The sequence below is a fragment of the Leuresthes tenuis genome, unplaced genomic scaffold, assembly GCF_036924035.1.
Source record: "Leuresthes tenuis unplaced genomic scaffold, fLeuTen1.0.hap1 SCAF_8, whole genome shotgun sequence".
Lineage (NCBI taxonomy): Eukaryota > Metazoa > Chordata > Actinopteri > Atheriniformes > Atherinopsidae > Leuresthes > Leuresthes tenuis.
Genome location: NW_027325362.1, coordinates 1,380,286 through 1,400,912, shown reverse-complemented (window position 1 = coordinate 1,400,912; position 20,627 = coordinate 1,380,286). Strand labels below are relative to the sequence as shown.

Sequence of the window (20,627 nt, the reverse complement as noted above, 5' to 3'; positions counted from 1 at the left end):
AGCCAAAGTTACCTGAATCTGAGCCAAAGTAACCTGAATCTGAGCCAAAGTTACCTGAATCTGAGCCAAAGTTACCTGAATCTGAGCCAAAGTTACCTGAATCTGAGCCAAAGTTACCTGAATCTGAGCCAAAGTTACCTAAATCTGAGCCAAAGTTACCTGAATCTGAGCCAAAGTTACCTGAATCTGAGCCAAAGTTACCTGAATCTGAGCCAAAGTTACCTGAATCTGAACCAAAGTTACCTGAATCTGAGCCAAAGTAACCTGAATCTGAACCAAAGTTACCTGAATCTGAACCAAAGTTACCTGAATCTGAACCAAAGTTACCTGAATCTGAGCCAAAGTTACCTGAATCTGAGCCAAAGTTACCTGAACCTGAGCCAAAGTTACCTGAATCTGAGCCAAAGTTACCTAAATCTGAGCCAAAGTTACCTGAATCTGAGCCAAAGTTACCTGAATCTGAACCAAAGTTACCTGAATCTGAGCCAAAGTTACCTGAATCTGAGCCAAAGTTACCTGAATCTGAGCCAAAGTTACCTGAATCTGAGCCAAAGTTACCTGAATCTGAGCCAAAGTTACCTGAATCTGAGCCAAAGTTACCTAAATCTGAGCCAAAGTTACCTAAATCTGAGCCAAAGTTACCTGAATCTGAGCCAAAGTTACCTGAATCTGAGCCAAAGTTACCTGAATCTGAGCCAAAGTTACAAAACAAACCAGTTCAAAGTTAGATTTTATAACTTTTAGTTGGAAAAACTTCTACTTTTATAGAGCTGCTCACACTGACTGATGATCAATTAATCAGAGCATTGATCAGCAGCTCCTGGCTGTAAAGGTTCACTTACTTTTTCCCACACTGCTTCTGTGTTTTGTCTCAGTTTTTGTAATTTGTTCCATAAATAATGACTGAATATGTTGATCTGAGGGTGGATTTAGTGAGTTTTAAGACGATGTTTTTAATCGTTTGTGTCTTTTCTCTTTGTGGGTGTGCAGGGTCACATGGAGGGTGAGGTTTGGGGTCTGGCCGCCCACCCCCTCCTCCCCGTCTGTGCCACCGTCAGTGATGATAAAACCCTGCGCCTTTGGGAGACGTCCGCCAATCACCGCATGGTGGCCGTGCGCAAGTTAAAGCGAGGTCAGATAAACTTCCCACAGACCCTGAACGCCTCACAGCTCTGCTGAACATCTTCCCACAAACCCTGAACGCCTCACAGCTCTGCTGAACATCTTCCCACAAACCCTGAACGCCTCACAGCTCTGCTGAACATCTTCTTGTTCATTAACCACAAACCCTGAACGCCTCACAGCTCTGCTGAACATCTTATTCTTACCACAAACCCTGAACGCCTCACAGCTCTGCTGAACATCTTATTCTTACCACAAACCCTGAACGCCTCACAGCTCTGCTGAACATCTTCCCACAAACCCTGAACGCCTCACAGCTCTGCTGAACATCTTCTTGTTCATTAACCACAAACCCTGAACGCCTCACAGCTCTGCTGAACATATTCTTGTTTGTCCCACAAACCCTGAACGCCTCACAGCTCTGCTGAACATCTTCTTGTTCATTAACCACAAACCCTGAACGCCTCAAAGCTCTGCTGAACATCTTCTTGTTCATTAACCACAAACCCTGAACGCCTCACAGCTCTGCTGAACATCTTCCCACAAACCCTGAACGCCTCACAGCTCTGCTGAACATCTTCCCACAAACCCTGAACGCCTCACAGCTCTGCTGAACATCTTCCCACAAACCCTGAACGCCTCACAGCTCTGCTGAACATCTTCTTGTTCATTAACAAACCCTGAACGCCTCACAGCTCTGCTGAACATCTTCCCACAAACCCTGAACGCCTCACAGCTCTGCTGAACATCTTCTTGTTTGTCCCACAAACCCTGAACGCCTCACAGCTCTGCTGAACATCTTCCCACAAACCCTGAACGCCTCACAGCTCTGCCGAACATCTTCCCACAAACCCTGAACGCCTCGCAGCTCTGCTGAACATCTTCTTATTCTTACCACAAACCCTGAACGCCTCACAGCTCTGCTGAACATATTCTTATTCTTACCACAAACCCTGAACGCCTCACAGCTCTGCTGAACATCTTCTTATTCTTACCACAAACCCTGAACGCCTCACAGCTCTGCTGAACATCTTATTCTTACCACAAACCCTGAACGCCTCACAGCTCTGCTGAACATCTTCTTATTCTTACCACAAACCCTGAACGCCTCACAGCTCTGCTGAACATATTCTTATTCTTACCACAAACCCTGAACGCCTCACAGCTCTGCTGAACATCTTGTTCTTACCACAAACCCTGAACGCCTCACAGCTCTGCTGAACATCTTCTTGTTCATTAACCACAAACCCTGAACGCCTCACAGCTCTGCTGAACATCTTGTTCTTCCCACAAGCCCTGAACGCCTCACAGCTCTGCTGAACGTTTTCTTGTTCTTCCCACAAACCCTGAACGCCTCACAGCTCTGCTGATTATCTTATTCTTACCACAAACCCTGAACGCCTCACAGCTCAGCTGAACATCTTCTTGTTCTTCCCACAAACCCTGAACGCCTCACAGCTCTGCTGAACATCTTCTTGTTCTTCCCACAAACCCTGAACGCCTCACAGCTCTGCTGAACATCTTCTTGTTCTTCCCACAAACCCTGAACGCCTCACAGCTCTGCCGAACATATTCTTATTCTTACAACAAACCCTGAACGCCTCACAGCTCTGCCGAACATATTCTTATTCTTACCACAAACCCTGAACGCCTCACAGCTCTGCTGATTATCTTATTCTTACCACAAACCCTGAACGCCTCACAGCTCTGCTGAACATCTTCTTGTTCTTACCACAAACCTTGAACGCCTCACAGCTCTGCTGAACATCTTCTTGTTCTTCCTACAAACCCTGAACGCCTCACAGCTCAGCTGAACATCTTCTTGTTCTTCCCACAAACCCTGAACGCCTCACAGCTCTGCTGAACATCTTGTTCTTCCCACAAACCCTGAACGCCTCACAGCTTTGCCGAACAAACCCTGAACGCCTCACAGCTCTGCTGAACATCTTCTTATTCTTACTACAAACCCTGAACGCCTCACAGCTCTGCTGAACATCTTGTTCTTCCCACAAACCCTGAACGCCTCACAGCTTTGCCGAACAAACCCTGAACGCCTCACAGCTCTGCTGAACATCTTCTTATTCTTACTACAAACCCTGAACGCCTCACAGCTCTGCTGAACGTTTTCTTATTCTTCCCACAAACCCTGAACGCCTCACAGCTCTGCTGAACATCTTCCCACAAACCTTGAACGCCTCACAGCTCTGCTGAACATCTTGTTCTTACCACAAACCCTGAACGCCTCACAGCTCTGCTGAACATCCTCTTGTTCTTACCACAAACCCTGAACGCCTCACAGCTCTGCTGAACGTCTTCCCACAAACCCTGAACGCCTCACAGCTCTGCTGAACATCTTATTCTTCCCACAAACCCTGAACGCCTCACAGCTCTGCTGAACGTTTTCTTATTCTTCCCACAAACCCTGAACGCCTCACAGCTCTGCTGAACATCTTGTTCTTACCACAAACCCTGAACGCCTCACAGCTCTGCTGAACATCTTGTTCTTACCACAAACCCTGAACGCCTCACAGCTCTGCTGAACATCTTCTTGTTCTTCCCACAATCCCTGAACGCCTCATAGCTCTGCTGAACATCTTGTTCTTACCACAAACCCTGAACGCCTCACAGCTCTGCTGAACATCTTGTTCTTCCCACAAACCCTGAACGCCTCACAGCTCTGCTGAACGTTTTCTTATTCTTCCCACAAACCCTGAACGCCTCACAGCTCTGCTGAACATCTTGTTCTTCCCACAAACCCTGAACGCCTCACAGCTCTGCTGAACATCTTCCCACAAACCCTGAACGCCTCACAGCTCTGCTGAACATCTTCCCACAAACCCTGAACGCCTCACAGCTCTGCCGAACATCTTCTTGTTCTTCCCACAAACCCTGAAGGCCTCACAGCTTCTTCTTAAATCAGTTGTTGTGCTGCTGCTGTTGGACTGAGAACAGATTTAAAGTTATTTAAAGTTAGACAGTTGGACACATCCTGATGATTTACTTTAAAACATTTACCTTTAAACAGATAAAACATGTTGATGCATGAGGGATGGGGGCCTTCACCTGCTCAGGGACTCCACAGTGACACTGATAACAGAAGCCGTGGTGTGTTGCAGGCGGTCGCTGCTGTGCCTTCTCGCCTGATGGGAAAGCGTTGGCGGTCGGCCTGAGCGACGGCGGCGTTCTGGTGGTGAACGCCGACACGCTGGAGGATCTGCTGAGCTTCCACCATCGCCGTGACGCCATTTCTGACATCCGCTTCACCTCAGGTACACCTCAGATTCATGTTTCAGGCGCCGTGATAAATGAGACCGACTTTACGTATTTAATCATGTTCTCCGAACTCTGCAGGTTTTATCTTTTTAACATTGAACGAAAATGTGTTCTTTTCCTATCAGAAATCTATTCCTGCGTCAACCTTCAGGTCCCTTTAAGTTTGTCCAGCTGTTAGCTCATCAGCTCCTTCTGGTTTAATAATATGATTTAACAGTATTTTAGACCCTGTGGAACCCCACAAACAGCCACCAATAAATCTGATTTAATTGAATTTATAGAACTGATTGATTGATATCAAAAAGGTTTAATCTCATCAGTTAAATTACCTGCGTATCAAGTACATTTCAGGTCTAAAAACACTGCTGGAGAGGAGCTGTGCTTCACCCTCTCCTCTCTCTGACACCAGATACAGGTAAATACCTGGCGGTGGCGTCACACGACAGCTTCGTGGACATCTACAATGTTCTGAGCACCAAGAGAGTCGGGATCTGTAAAGGAGCGTCCAGCTACATCACGCACATCGACTGGGACGCCCGAGGTAACGCTGTCAATCTGCTGTTTCACACATCTGGGATGAGCTGGTTGTTGCATAAGATGTTGCACTGGGCTAACATCTGGTTAGGATGCCCCCTGGAGGCCTCCCTGGGGAGGTGTTCTGGGCCCGTCCCACTGGGAGGAGACCCGGGGGAGACCCAGGACACGCTGGAGAGACTATGGCCTGGGAACGCCTCGGGGTCCCCCTGGAGGAGCTGGAGGAAGTGGCCGGGGACAGAGAGGCCTGGGCTTCTCTGTTAAAGATGCTGCCCCCCGACCCCCGGAGAAGCTGCAGATGATGGATGGATGGATGGATGGATGGATGATGGATGGATGGATGGATGGATGGATGGATGGATGATGGATGGATGGATGATGGATGGATGGATGGAAGGATGGATGATGGATGGATGGATGGATGGATGGATGGATGGATGGAAGGATGGATGGATGGATGGATGATGGATGGATGGATGATGGATGGATGGATGGAAGGATGGATGATGGATGGATGGATGGATGGATGGATGGATGGAAGGATGGATGGATGGATGGATGATGGATGGATGGATGGATGGATGGATGATGGATGGATGGATGGATGGATGATGGATGGATGGATTGATGGATGGAAGGATGGATGGAAGGATGGATGGATGGATGGATGGATGGATGGATGGATGGATGGATGGATGGATGATGGATGGATGGATGGATGGATGGATGGATGGATGGATGGATGATGGATGGATGGAAGGATGGATGGATGGATGGATGGATGATGGATGGATGGATGGATGATGGATGGATGGATGATGGATGGATGGATGGATGATGGATGGATGGATGATGGATGGAAGGATGGATGGATGGATGGATGGATGGATAGATGGATGATGGATGGATGGATGGATGGATGGATGATGGATGATGGATGGATGGAAGGATGGATGGATGGATGGATGGATGGATGGATGGATGATGGATGGATGGATGGATGATGGATGGATGGATGATGGATGATGGATGGATGGATGGATGGATGGGTGGGTGGGTGGATGGATGGATGGATGGATGATGGATGGATGGATGGATGGATGGATGGAAGGAAGGATGGATGGATGGATGGATGGATGGATGATGGATGGAAGGATGGATGGATGGATGGATGGATGGATGGGTGGATGGAGGATGGATGGATGGATGGATGGAAGGAAGGATGGATGGATGGATGGATGGATGGATGGATGGAAGGAAGGATGGATGGATGATGGATGATGGATGATGGATGATGGATGGATGGAAGGAAGGATGGATGATGGATGGATGATGGATGATGGATGGATGGAAGGAAGGATGGATGATGGATGGATGATGGATGATGGATGATGGATGATGGATGGATGGATGATGGATGGATGGATGGATGGATGGATGATGGATGATGGATGGATGGATGATGGATGGATGGATGGATGATGGATGATGGATGGATGGATGATGGATGGATGGATGGATGGATGGATGATGGATGGATGGATGATGAACATTCCCAATCTGGTTAAAACATGAAGGAACTGCGCTGTTTACCTGCTTTTCAAGGCTCAGATCCTGGCTCCTAAAAGCACCAAGATTACATAAAGTCGGATGGAGTGAAGAAGCCAGGAAAGCCAGACTCAGCTCGGTTTTACCTGAGTTCAGCTGCAGAAAGGTGCGTTTATGGACTTTGTGCAGCTCAGAAGCACCGAGATCTTCGGACCGTCATGTGGGAAACGTAGAGCTGGAGATCATCTGAGTAAAAACAAAAGGAAACGCCTTTAAAGGCACTTATTATGTGACCCAAAGGAAGCAGCAGGGCAAACGGCACCGGGCCCAGAACAGAACCCTGGGGAACACAAAGGTGCTTCTTTATCAGCTCATCTTTCAGTGCCGCATGGTTCCACGCTCGTTGCTCTCATCCCATAATAACGCTCAGATTTACGCCGTTACGAGTGTCTCAGACAGAAAAAGCTGGACTCGCTTCACCTTCTTAGGTTTTAAGGAACCCAGCGGTGCCTTTAGGGCTTCTGATTTAAACTAAAAGATGATTTTTAATCAAACAACAGTTCCAGGCAGTGGGTGCAGGTCTCATTCATACCTCGGATATTCTTACTGTAATTACGACGTGTTTATTTAACTTTAAAGTTCACTTTTTGAACATTAAACATTAAATGGCGAGAAATGCGCCTTTTCCCATAACATTGAACGTCCCTTCCCATAACATTAAATGGTGAGAAATGCGCCTTTTCCCGTAACATTGAACGTCCCTTCCCATAACATTAAATAGTGAGAAATGCGCCTTTTCCCATAACATTGAACGTCCCTTTCCCATAACATTAAATGGCGAGAAATGCGCCTTTTCCCATAACATTGAACGTCCCTTTCCCATAACATTAAATGGTGAGAAATGCGCCTTTTCCCATAACATTGAACGTCCCTTCCCATAACATTAAATGGCGAGAAATGCGCCTTTTCCCATAACATTGAACGTCCCTTCCCATAACATTAAATGGCGAGAAATGCGCCTTTTCCCGTAACATTGAACGTCCCTTTCCCATAACATTAAATGGCGAGAAATGCGCCTTTTCCCATAACATTGAACGTCCCTTCCCATAACATTAAAGTTCACTTTTTGTCTGTGTTGCAGGTAAACTTCTGCAGGTGAACACGGGAGCAAAAGAGCAACTTTTCTTCGAAGCACCACGAGGAAAAAGACAAACTATCAAGAACTCAGAGGTGTGTTCAGCTTACATCACTGTTACCTGCAGCTTTACCTTAAAGTAGCACAATGGACCCACATTAAGTCCATGTTTCAGCAGTTTGTCTTCAGACAAAGAGCTGTGGGGGGGTGCAGTTCTAATGATCCGGATGTCTGAATATGTCTGTTCACACCTGGCTTTAAGACTACTTTTATTCTCATATAAACAGGCATTTAGAAGTCTTTGTAATGTCATTTTCTCCATCATCAGATGCTCCACCTTCAGTTAAAGGTTAAAACTCCCTCCAGAGGTTTTCTGCAGGGGGTACATGCCTCCGTTTGGAAACACTTAAAGTCTGGTCCTCGCCGTGCGTTTTTGTTTTGTTTTGTGCAGCTGGAGCGGATCGAGTGGTCCAGCTGGACGTGCGTTCTGGGTTCCAGCTGTGAGGGAATCTGGCCGACTCACAGTGACATCACCGACATCAACGCCGCCTCGCTCACCAGAGACCGAACGCTGCTCGTCACTGGAGATGACTTCGGCTTCCTCAAACTGTTCGGCTACCCTGTCAGGGTACGACTCGCTTTTATTAAAGGAGTTTAGGGCCTAAAAAGGTTTGAGCCTCCAGCCCCAGAACTTCTCTAACTTTAACTTTAACTTTAACTTTAACTCTAACTTTAACTCTAACTTTAACTTTAACTTTAACTCTAACTCTAACTCTAACTTTAACTTTAACTCTAACTTTAACTCTAACTTTAACTCTAACTTTAACTTTAACTTTAACTTTAACTTTAACTCGAACTTTAACTTTAACTTTAACTTTAACTTTAACTTTAACTCTAACTTTAACTTTAACTCGAACTTTAACTTTAACTCTAACTCTAACTCTAACTCTAACTCTAACTTTAACTCTAACTTTAACTTTAACTCTAACTTTAACTCTAACTTTAACTCTAACTTTAACTTTAACTTTAACTTTAACTTTAACTCGAACTTTAACTTTAACTTTAACTTTAACTTTAACTCTAACTTTAACTTTAACTCGAACTTTAACTTTAACTTTAACTCTAACTCTAACTCTAACTCTAACTTTAACTTTAACTTTAACTTTAACTCTAACTTTAACTTTAACTTTAACTCTAACTCTAACTCTAACTCTAACTCTAACTCTAACTTTAACTCTAACTTTAACTTTAACTCTAACTTTAACTTTAACTCTAACTTTAACTTTGACTTTAACTTTAACTCTAACTCTAACTTTAACTTTAACTCTAACTTTAACTTTAACTTTAACTTTAACTCTAACTTTAACTTTAACTTTAACTTTAACTTTAACTCTAACTTTAACTTTAACTTTAACTTTAACTCTAACTCTAACTCTAACTCTAACTTTAACTTTAACTTTAACTCTAACTTTAACTCTAACTTTAACTCTAACTTTAACTTTAACTTTAACTTTAACTCGAACTTTAACTTTAACTTTAACTTTAACTTTAACTTTAACTCTAACTTTAACTTTAACTCGAACTTTAACTTTAACTTTAACTTTAACTCTAACTCTAACTCTAACTCTAACTTTAACTTTAACTTTAACTTTAACTCTAACTTTAACTTTAACTTTAACTTTAACTTTAACTCTAACTTTAACTTTAACTTTAACTTTGACTTTAACTTTAACTCTAACTTTAACTTTGACTTTAACTTTAACTCTAACTTTAACTTTAACTCTAACTTTAACTTTAACTTTAACTTTAACTTTAACTCTAACTTTAACTTTAACTTTAACTTTAACTCTAACTTTAACTTTAACTCGAACTTTAACTTCTCGAGTTAAAGTAACACCGCAGAAGGTTTTGCTCTTCGGCTCCCCCTGCAGGCGTGGGTCCTAACTCCACTGTCATTAAAACTATCTCAGTTTGAGCCGTCAAAAACCCAAAAATATGTCAAGCAGCTGTAAAATCAAACAGTCGCAGGGCAGGAAACCAAAGCTGTGAACGGCTCCAGGACAGCTCCAGTTACTGTTCAGCTTTACAACCTTTAACTGAGTGAAAAGACGATGACCTCATCTCCAAAAGTCAGTGAGTTAGAGATGAAATATCCAGGGGATAGAGTTAAAGTCCCTTCTTTTATATCCCAGCCCTGTTTTTCTCCACCTGCTACAGGAAATAATGAGCAGAAATAAGCTCAAGCTGGCCTTTTAGCATCATGCAGACACCCTGAACCCTTAGGAGCCGAACTTTTGTGGGATATCTACTTTCTATCAGTCTTTCGTTCTTCTGCTCCTTCTTTAAAACGAATAAATCCTGTTCCAACCTTCTTCCAGGGTCAGTTCGCCCGGTTTAAACGTTACGTGGGCCACAGCGCGCAGGTGACCAACGTGCGCTGGGCTCAGGATGACGCCACGCTGCTGACGGTGGGCGGAGCTGACACCGCCCTGATGATTTGGGCGAGGGAGCGAGGAGGTGGCGGCAGCACAGAGGGGGACGGGTTTCGGGACAATCGACCAGCTGTGGACAGCGAGGAATCGGACGACGACACCGAGGAGGACGGAGGTGAGTTATTCAAACTAATCAATAATTATTAAAGAGGAGACCATCAGCCGGTGGTTCTGGGAGTCCAAATGACTCCAGCATGTAATGTGTGGTGATAATGGGACCTGGCGAGGGTGCGTTAACGTGCACGTGTGCGTTAACGTGCACGTGTGCGCGGTCTATCAGGAAGAGCTGCAGTAGCATTAACTGAGACTCGTTCTTCAGCTGCATGATCGCAGGAGAGCGGCTGGAGATGTTTAATTTCTGTGTGTGTGCACGTGTGCGTGTGCACGTGTGCGTGTGCATGTGTGCGTTTAAAGGCTACGACAGCGACGTCGCCCGTGAGAAGACGGTGGACTACGTCACCAAGATGTTCGCCGTCAGCATCAGAGAGATGAGAGGAACCAAACCTCACCAACAGGTGAAGGAGCTGTCTGCAGAGGAGAGGTATGAACACATGCACACGCACACGCACACGCACATGCACACGCACATGCACACGCACATGCACACGCACACGCACACGCACCGTGCACACGCACCGTGCACGTGTCAGCTGGCTGAAATCACAGTTCTGAGTTTAAAGCTGCACCAGAGAACTGGTCGGATTCATCTGGCGAGGAAACAAAAAGCTCCTTCCTTCCTCTTTCCCCAAGAAGAGCAAACGCTGGCGCCGACAGTTTAACGGGGCGCCCAGCCGGGGGGGGTCACTGCATGCCCCCGGGGGGGGGGGGGGGGGGGGACTGCATGCCATCCCATGTGACCCGGTGTAGGTACCAGATCTGCTCGGGTTGCCAGATCTGCTCGTAAAAAACTTTTTTTCAATACAAAATGTATTTGCAAACTGAGCTAAATCATGTCAGAATTTCTATAAAAGTCACAAAAAAAACAGCTAAGAAAACATAAAGTAGTGGCTTTACTATTTACATTTTATGAATGAAGTATTTTTGCCAATATGAGGTTATTTAATAGAAACTCCAACTTTATTACAAACTATATTCCGTCCCATTTCATAAGAATCAGATGAGCTCGGGGGTCAAGTCCCTTTGGAAAGATAATTCTGGATTTCTTTGTTTCCTACGAGCCGCGAAAACGACTTCAATAGGTTTTTTTTTTTTTACTACTTCAGTAAGTTGTCCGGACCAATCACATTCCCTTACGTTACCGTGCCAACGTCCAGCCAATCATAGAGTGTGACATCACCAACAGGCGCAGGGCCCCGAGCACATCTGGTCCCAGGTCACACGCCGCAGGGCGGCAGCTGCAGAGTCGTGGACAGTTTCCCAGAGTCACACCGCTCCTGAACTCAGTCCCATCCAAGATCCCTCTCTTCCTGTGATTGATTAGGGTTCAATCAGTCTGATTGGTGATAAACTGAGCAGCTGGTTACTCAGCAGGTGAAGCGTAGATGTCCAGAGCGTCCAGGTGAGACGTTGCTCCCCTAACTGGTCTCCTAACTGGTCTCCTAACTGCTCTCCTAACTGGTCTCCTAACTGGTTTCCTAACTGGTTTCCTAACTGGTTTCCTAACTGGTCTCCTAACTGCTCTCCTAACTGGTCTCCTAACTGGTTTCCTAACTGGTTTCCTAACTGCTCTCCTAACTGCTCTCCTAACTGGTTTCCTAACTGGTTTCCTAACTGGTTTCCTAACTGGTCTCCTAACTGGTCTCCTAACTGGTTTCCTAACTGGTTTCCTAACTGCTCTCCTAACTGCTCTCCTAACTGGTTTCCTAACTGGTTTCCTAACTGGTTTCCTAACTGGTCTCCTAACTGGTCTCCTAACTGGTTTCCTAACCGGTTTCCTAACTGGTTTCCTAACCGGTTTCCTAACTGGTTTCCTAACTGGTCTCCTAACTGGTTTCCTAACTGGTTTCCTAACTGGTCTCCTAACTGGTCTCCTAACTGGTTTCCTAACTGGTTTCCTAACTGCTCTCCTAACTGCTCTCCTAACTGGTTTCCTAACTGCTCTCCTAACTGCTCTCCTAACTGGTTTCCTAACTGGTTTCCTAACTGGTTTCCTAACTGGTCTCCTAACTGGTTTCCTAACTGGTTTCCTAACTGGTTTCCTAACTGGTCTCCTAACTGGTTTCCTAACTGGTTTCCTAACTGGTTTCCTAACTGGTCTCCTAACTGCTCTCCTAACTGGTCTCCTAACTGGTTTCCTAACTGGTTTCCTAACTGCTCTCCTAACTGCTCTCCTAACTGGTTTCCTAACTGGTTTCCTAACTGGTTTCCTAACTGGTCTCCTAACTGGTCTCCTAACTGGTTTCCTAACTGGTTTCCTAACTGGTTTCCTAACCAGTTTCCTAACTGGTTTCCTAACTGGTCTCCTAACTGGTTTCCTAACTGGTTTCCTAACTGGTCTCCTAACTGGTCTCCTAACTGGTCTCCTAACTGGTTTCCTAACTGGTTTCCTAACTGCTCTCCTAACTGGTTTCCTAACTGGTTTCCTAACTGGTCTCCTAACTGGTCTCCTAACTGGTTTCCTAACTGGTTTCCTAACTGGTTTCCTAACCGGTTTCCTAACTGGTTTCCTAACTGGTCTCCTAACTGGTTTCCTAACTGGTCTCCTAACTGGTCTCCTAACTGGTCTCCTAACTGGTTTCCTAACTGGTTTCCTAACTGGTCTCCTAACTGGTTTCCTAACTGGTTTCCTAACTGGTCTCCTAACTGGTCTCCTAACTGGTTTCCTAACTGGTTTCCTAACTGCTCTCCTAACTGGTTTCCTAACTGGTTTCCTAACTGGTTTCCTAACTGGTCTCCTAACTGGTCTCCTAACTGGTTTCCTAACTGGTTTCCTAACTGGTCTCCTAACTGGTTTCCTAACTGGTTTCCTAACTGGTTTCCTAACTGGTCTCCTAACTGGTCTCCTAACTGGTCTCCTAACTGGTTTCCTAACTGGTCTTCTAACTGGTCTCCTAACTGGTCTCCTAACTGGTCTCCTAACTGGTTTCCTAACTGGTCTTCTAACTGGTCTCCTAACTGGTTTCCTAACTGGTCTCCTAACTGGTTTCCTAACTGGTCTCCTAACTGGTCTCCTAACTGGTCTCCTAACTGGTTTCCTAACTGGTCTTCTAACTGGTCTCCTAACTGGTCTCCTAACTGGTCTCCTAACTGGTTTCCTAACTGGTCTTCTAACTGGTCTCCTAACTGGTCTCCTAACTGGTCTCCTAACTGGTCTCCTAACTGGTTTCCTAACTGGTCTCCTAACTGGTCTCCTAACTGGTCTCCAGCCTGTGAAACCTCTGCAGATGGTCCAGAACGCGGCGGTGCGTCTGGTCTTGGATCAGCCTAAAAGAACACGTCCCCCCTCTGTTCATTGAGCTCCTCTGGCTGCCCTTAGCCGCCCGCATCAGATCCAAGTCCCTGATGTTAGCTACAAAGAGCTTAATGGAACGGCTCCATCTACTTGAAGGCTCTTGCAAAGGCTTCTGTCCCAACTGGGTCCCTCCGTTGGTCCCAGGATTGTCGTCTAGCAGCTCCTACACCACGCCTAAGACAATCCAAACTCTGTTCATGTGTCGTCCCACGATGGTGGAATGACCTACCGAGCGCTACCAGAACAGGGGCGTCCCTGTCTATCTTCAAGAAGCTCCTGAAAACCCAGCTCTTCAGAGAGCATCTCCTATCCCAGCACTTACCTTGTACTTCCCTCCCCCCTCTATCTCTGCACTTTATCTTTCTGCTCTTCCTTCTATGCCTGCACCCTATCTCTACTCTGTCCCCTCTGACAGAGTCGGACTCCTGGGTTCCTTCTATGGAGCTTATTGTTAGCTTTTTATAAAGCTGTTATATCTTCATCTTTGGATAAAAACAGCTGCTAAATACAGAAACAGGAAACTAACCCTGAGGAGGAAACAACAACTGTGGTGGACACCCACAAGAGGAGGAAGCTCTTCTTTAGGACCTACTTTCATCCCGAGTTTTAGCCCGAGTTTGTCTTCCAGCTCAGACCAGAACCAGCTGGTGAGAAACGTTTTAATTTGAGTTTCATTCCCTCGAATGCAGCCTTCTTCTCAGCTAATGTACAAGAAAGTTTATTAAAAGGTTTCACACCAACAGCTCTTTGAATTACCTCCAGCAAACTTACACATCAATTTATCGCCTCGTCTTATTGTTAGCTTTTTATAAAGCTGTTATATCTTCATTTGTAAGTCGCTTTGGATAAAAGAATCTGATAAATACAGAAACATAAGAAGGCCCACAAATCTGACCCAGTTCCACCGGTTCTGTCCACAGGAACGGGCCAAAACTCCACAGAACTATTGTGAAATGCTGGAAACCCAAAATGTTTGACCCAAGTCAGACAGTTTAAAATACAGAGGAATGAGCTGTACGTTATTTAATCTAATTCAAGCAATAAAGTCAATAAAATGAGCTTTAACAAAAAGTTCTGGTGGTCCAAACGGATCTAAAACAGAAAAGGTTTGCACTGATTTCCTGCTCCACTGTGACTGGTTTCAGCTCCACTTCTGCCCTGAGAACTCATTTAAAGCAGCTATCACAACAAAGTTTTCAGTTATTTTCCATCTGTGAGGCGTTAAATCACAGAAATGTGAAACCTCCTGCATTCATGCTTCCAAACCAGTGTGTGTGACACAAACGTGCACAGATAGAGCTGCTATATCTTCATTTGGAAGTCTCTTTGGTGCGGCTTTAAACCACAGGGTGTGATGAGCTGAGTTCAGCATGTTTTGCACGACTTCTGCACGATCTGTCAGCCTGTGACGTGTCCTCGTGGCTCACGTGGTTTCAGTGTCGGTGGGTTTTGTGTTGGAAACACTCAACAAGAAAGGGCTCCTGGTGTTTAATAGTTAGATATTTAGATGCTAAATCAAAGCTCGATATTAAACGCATAAAAAATTAAAATAAATCAGCAGTGTTTTGGTTTTTTTTGGTTATTATGACCAAAAACACTCATTTTTGTATGAGACAAAGGAAGTTTTCTCAGCTTTTATAGATGTTTTCCACAAGTTCAAATACTTTTACATATTTACACATGTGTAATCTCATCATAATTACCTCTTACTTATGAAAATATCTCATTATTTGATTAATTTCCTTTTAAATCCTCCTCAAAGAAGACGAAGGAGGGATTCTTATGGCACAGAGACCAGCTTTCTTCCAGGAGAGGACCTCTGTGGTGCTTATTAAATCCCAAAAGCAGAGTTTAAATCGATGAATTTCCGTCTTTGTGTTGAACATCATCACTCCTCCTGATGAAGGATCATCTCACCGATACTTCTGTGAACAAACTGGATAAATCCCTGAAAGCTCAACTGAAATCTTCCTGTAGGATTAAAGCTTGAATCTGCAGAAAGAAACATTTTATCCAGCCATGATTGAAGAACTTTTACAGCATTTTTCTGCCCTCTGGTTTCTTTATGAGTGAGAACAGAACAACGATGCATTTAAGTTGGTAAACTCATCTTTACTCAACTATAAAGTCACTTCAAATCATACTAATTATCATTTAGAATATCATATTCAAGGTGTTTTCTCATCACTGCATCGTGGAAATGTTTTTCTCAGCACTTTATAGGAAACTCAACCGAGTATGGAGACAGTGAAGGGACCAAATTACCATCCCAGGTGGTCTCAAACCCGGGTTTTATGTTTAAAATAAGGGATCCAACACCAGAGAATCCAGCCGAAATGATAAATATTAGACCTGGATCATCAGAACCGTTTTAATTGAGCCAAATTGAGAAAATGGGAACAAATCCAAACTAAAAATGTGTCCAAGTGAATCCTGAAGCTGTTCTGAACTCTTGGGTTCACACCTGACCTGGTGAGGATTAAAACCATGTAACAGCCCAGTTAGTTTTTCCACCTCTTTTATTTAACCCTTTGGCTTTAAGGCCCAAATATAATGACTCTGGGTTCATTAAAACCACTGAACCCAGCAGTAAGACACAGTTTATTTGCTTTGAACCAGTCCATAATCATTCGATCGCTTGGAAACCAGACTTCAGTCCGAGGTTTTGCAGAATCTCTGCTTTATATTCGCTGTTTTTAACCACTTGTATCCTTCTCTGCGACGCGAACTGAAGCCTTTCGGCTTTTCCTCAGAAACAAAGCTTGCAGATTCATCTCTGAGTTGCTCGAGTCCCTCTGAGGCGCCCTTACTTCCTGAGTGTTGGTGCGTGTCTCCGGCTCACAGAAACTCTTAACATCTGTGTTGTGTTTTAACTTGCATTCCCCTGGAGGCAGGGCATTGTCAAGTGAGTATGACCTGATACTTCTTGTATAGATCATCACCTCCCAACACCATAGGCCTAAAATGTGATGTTAAATCAGTAAAATTAGCAACTTTCTTATCATCTAAATGAAATAACTCAGACAGACGGATTATTTTAGACTTTTAAAACAGTCTCAGTCCTTCATGACAGAACAAATTCACTGAAGTAGCTGTGAAACAGAGGAAGGTTGGAACCAAGCAGCGTTTATTTTAGAAAGAAAGAACGTCTTTAGTCAAGATCACAGAGTCTTCAACAGAGCTTCAGGTTGGAGATGATGGAGAACCTGCTGGAAGGACCCTGCAGCTCTCCAGCAGTTAGACGGTTACGGTTGAGCTGCTGGACCATGAGCTACGTTTCTTTACCTTCCAAACTGCACCTCTGGGGCAGCCTGAAGCAGCTGAGTCCCTCTGCAGCCCAACTTTATATGGAACAGATGTGGAATCAAAGCGAGACGAGGGTCAAAATGATCTTTTGTCTTTGAAAATGAGCCACCAGCTCTGAGTCTTTGAGCTGAAATGAGTGGGAACAGGTTGCTTATTGACTGGACAGATGACCGCCTGCAGAACCTGCCGCCACCGCCTGGCGGTTTAGTTTAAGCTAGTTTAGTTTAAACTCCCTGAAAATAGCCACAGATGCAGATATATCATCCCTCACTGAGCCCACATTACTAGCTTGAATAAAACGCGGTATCAGAGGTCAGAGGTTACAGGAGAATAACTGCAGAGGTTATGAAACATCAATTTGTAAATGACCAAATCCCTGTCTGCCACATCTGTCTCTGAATGTCTCGTCAGTGCGGTTTCCATTGTCCTCTATTCCCATTATTTACATGTGTCTGCTGTCAGCGAACAGCAGCAAATCACCTGAAAGTACACCTGCACAGATAAACAGAGAGTTTCCCTGCCTGATAAAGGCTCTCTGCAGCAGGTTTCTGCAGCAGGTTCCAGAACCAAGCCTCAGATTGCCTGCATGTTAGCCTGTTAGCACCGTTAGCTGCACTGGCATGTTAGCTTAGCCAGTGCTAATGGGAGCATTTTGTTAGCATGTAGCTTTAGCCACAGTTAGTCACTTTGTAGAAGGCATGACTCCCTCAGGTGTGTGTGTGTGTGTGTGTTTTCTAAAGCTCTGTGCCTTGGTTTTGTCCCTTTGCTGTCCAGGGGATCCAGGTAACATCTGTCCACCTGTCTGTCTGTTTCTGTTTGTCCTCTTCGTTTTATATGTGCATGCGTCACACTGTCTTTATCTTCCAGGTCTCACACCGTCTGAAGTTCAGCACGTAAAATAAAACAGTGTTAACAGGTCCTGATCAACCCTCATTTCTTTATTTATTTAGATAAAAACAGGAAGCAGCTGCAGAGATTCACTGAAACATGTTCAAACATGAACATAAACCCAGAATCTGAGGCAGAACCAGAGTTTTTATCAGTTCTCAGCAGCTTTAAAGTGAATATCTGGTCTGAGCTCCTTTATTCTCCAACACAGCCTGAACCCTCTGAGACCAGCTTTCTGTCATTTCTTTAAGGAGTCTTCAGGAATAGTTCTCCAGGCTTCTTGAAGGACATCCCAAAGCTCTTCTTTGGATGTGGGCTGCCTTTTGTTCCGTTCTCTGTCAGATGATCCCACACTGCTTCAATAATGTTGAGGTCCGGGCTCTGGGGAGGATTCATCCCTCCATAAGACCTGTTGCCACTGATTTTCAGTCCACTTCTTGTGTCATTTGGCACAGCTCAGCCTTTTCTCCCTGTTTCCCTTCCTTAAGAACGGCTTCTTGACAGCCACCCTTCCATGGAGACCATTTCTGATGAGGCTTGGGCCAACAGTAGATGGATCAGCTGAAGGTCCAGATGCATCTCTCAGGTCCTGTCAGGTCACAGCTGGATTTTTTCCTCTTTCTTAAGGACATCACTTTCAGATCCTGTTCATCTGCTGGAGATAGTTTTTTAGGCCTGACACTTCTTCTTTTGTCCTCCACTTGTCCAGTTTCCTCAAATGTTTTAAGGACACACTGCACACCATGCTGAGATATGCCAAGTTTTCAGCTAATAGCTCTTTGGGAATCACCTTGTTGCTGCAGAAATCCTATTTTCTGTCTGTCAAACTGTGTTTTCTTTGCTGTTTTTCATAGATGCAGCTAAAGAAATGGGAACAAATTATGTGTCTTTGTGACAAATTGCCTAAAGATCCAGTTTAAAATGGCTTCTTCTGGTTGATCCTGCCCTCCCGCACGGTTAAATTTTCCCTTTTATGACGGTAACTTCTGTGAATTCGGACTCTTATCCTGACCCCACCCGTGCAGTAGCCTTGTTAGAGGGTTAAACTGCTCGTCTGGTGCTTTGTGTTGAACTTGACTCTAGTCTGTTTGAACCATTAAAAGCTGCAGAAAGACTTCCTTTATTACCTTTGTTTCCTGGTTCTGGTGCACAGGTCACAGTTTCTGCAGGTCACACATCATCAGGTGTCCTTAGTGGTTTATTAAAGGTAGAAAAGGTTTCCATCCATGAAGCAGCTTCAGTCTCCACTGTGTTTTTAGTGTTTCAGGCTGTTCTGCTGCCGTTTCATCTGTTTCTGACTGATTTAAGTTCTGTTTGTCCCCCGTCTGCCTGTCTGTCTGATTTTCTTCTGACTAACCGTTCGGTTGGTGGATCAATGGATTGATAATCAAACCCGGTTGATCCTGCAGGCCTCCGGTGAGCCGAGCGGCGCCTCAGCCTGAGAAACTCCAGAAGAACAACGTGTCAAAGAAGAAGAGGCTGGTCGAGGTCTGTGTCTCTCAGCCCGTGACTCCCATCCGGCCGTCTCCTCGTCCTCATCACGTTTTCTCTTCCTGCTCCATCTGCAGGACCTGGTTTTGGACCACGTCTTCGGTTTCCGTGGCTACGACTGTCGGAACAACCTGCACTACCTCAACGACGGCACAGACATCATCTACCACACCGCTGCCACCGCCGTCGTCCACAGTCTGAGCACCGGTAGGCACTGGCTGAAGTTCAGCTCAAAACGGGTCAGAATCCATCGTTTTAAGGGACCTCCGAGCTTTTCAGATGGTGCGTTCATGTGTCTCTGTGCTCCGTAGGAACTCAGAGCTTCTACCTGGAACACACCGATGACATCCTGTGTTTGACCGTCAACCAGCACCCGAAATACAAGAACATCATCGCCACCGGACAGATCGGTACGTATGCGTCCGTCTTACAGCCGCTGGTGCATGGCTGCGTGTGTCTCTACTAACTCGTCTCTACTAAACTGGTCCTGCTTTTCTCTCCTTTGCTTCCCGTTTAACCCGCCTGCTTTACTTTATTCCCACTGACAGAACAGAAACAGACTGAGCTCTCTGGGCTTTGTTTTCACTGTGAAGCGGGACAGTTAAATACGTTAAGACTTAGGCCTGATCTTAGAGCGTTTAGTAGCTGGTTCCACCATCATGGAACCACCATCTGGGCTGAGACTGCCTTGTTTAGGGATGTTAGTTCCAGTGAAATACGTTAAGACTTAGGCCTGATCTTAGAGCGTTTAGTAGCTGGTTCCACCATCATGGAACTACCATCTGGGCTGAGACTGCCTTGTTTGGGGATGTTAGTTCCAGTTAAATATGTTAAGACTTAGGCCTGATCTTAGAGCGTTTAGTAGCTGGTTCCACCATCACGGAACCACCATCTGGGCTGAGACTGCCTTGTTTAGGGATGTTAGTTCCAGTTAAATACGTTAAGACTTAGGCCTGATCTTAGAGTGTTTAGTAGCTGGTTCCACCATCATGGAACCACCATCTGGGCTGAGACTGCCTTGTTTAGGGATGTTAGTTCCAGTTAAATACGTTAAGACTTAGGCCTGATCTTAGAGCGTTTAGTAGCTGGTTCCACCATCATGGAACCACCATCTGGGCTGAGACTGCCTTGTTTAGGGATGTTAGTTCCAGTTAAATACGTTAAGACTTAGGCCTGATCTTAGAGCGTTTAGTAGCTGGTTCCACCATCACGGAACCACCATCTGGGCTGAGACTGCCTTGTTTAGGGATGTTAGTTCCAGTTAAATACGTTAAGACTTAGGCCTGATCTTAGAGCGTTTAGTAGCTGGTTCCACCATCATGGAACCACCATCTGGGCTGAGACTGCCTTGTTTGGGGATGTTAGTTCCAGTGAAATACGTTAAGACTTAGGCCTGATCTTAGATCGTTTAGTAGCTGGTTCCACC

At 45.1% G+C, this 20,627-nt stretch overlaps 1 protein-coding gene across 4 annotated transcripts in view; it reads left to right on the top strand.

The window, feature by feature from the left end:
* LOC140312710 (echinoderm microtubule-associated protein-like 6) overlaps positions 1 to 20,627 on the top strand; it is a 107,949-nt gene that overhangs the window by 70,920 nt on the left and 16,402 nt on the right. For 2 of the 4 annotated variants that reach the window (XM_072390494.1, XM_072390496.1), the window contains exons 23-33: positions 991 to 1,132; positions 4,239 to 4,391; positions 4,805 to 4,936; positions 7,619 to 7,707; positions 8,064 to 8,240; positions 9,991 to 10,219; positions 10,519 to 10,645; positions 16,407 to 16,421; positions 19,120 to 19,198; positions 19,279 to 19,408; positions 19,513 to 19,611. In XM_072390494.1, coding sequence (XP_072246595.1) covers positions 991 to 1,132; positions 4,239 to 4,391; positions 4,805 to 4,936; positions 7,619 to 7,707; positions 8,064 to 8,240; positions 9,991 to 10,219; positions 10,519 to 10,645; positions 16,407 to 16,421; positions 19,120 to 19,198; positions 19,279 to 19,408; positions 19,513 to 19,611 — 1,372 coding nt within the window. The remainder of the gene's footprint in view (positions 1 to 990; positions 1,133 to 4,238; positions 4,392 to 4,804; positions 4,937 to 7,618; positions 7,708 to 8,063; positions 8,241 to 9,990; positions 10,220 to 10,518; positions 10,646 to 16,406; positions 16,422 to 19,119; positions 19,199 to 19,278; positions 19,409 to 19,512; positions 19,612 to 20,627) is intronic. The other 2 variants (XM_072390495.1, XM_072390497.1) reach the window with 1 other exon arrangement.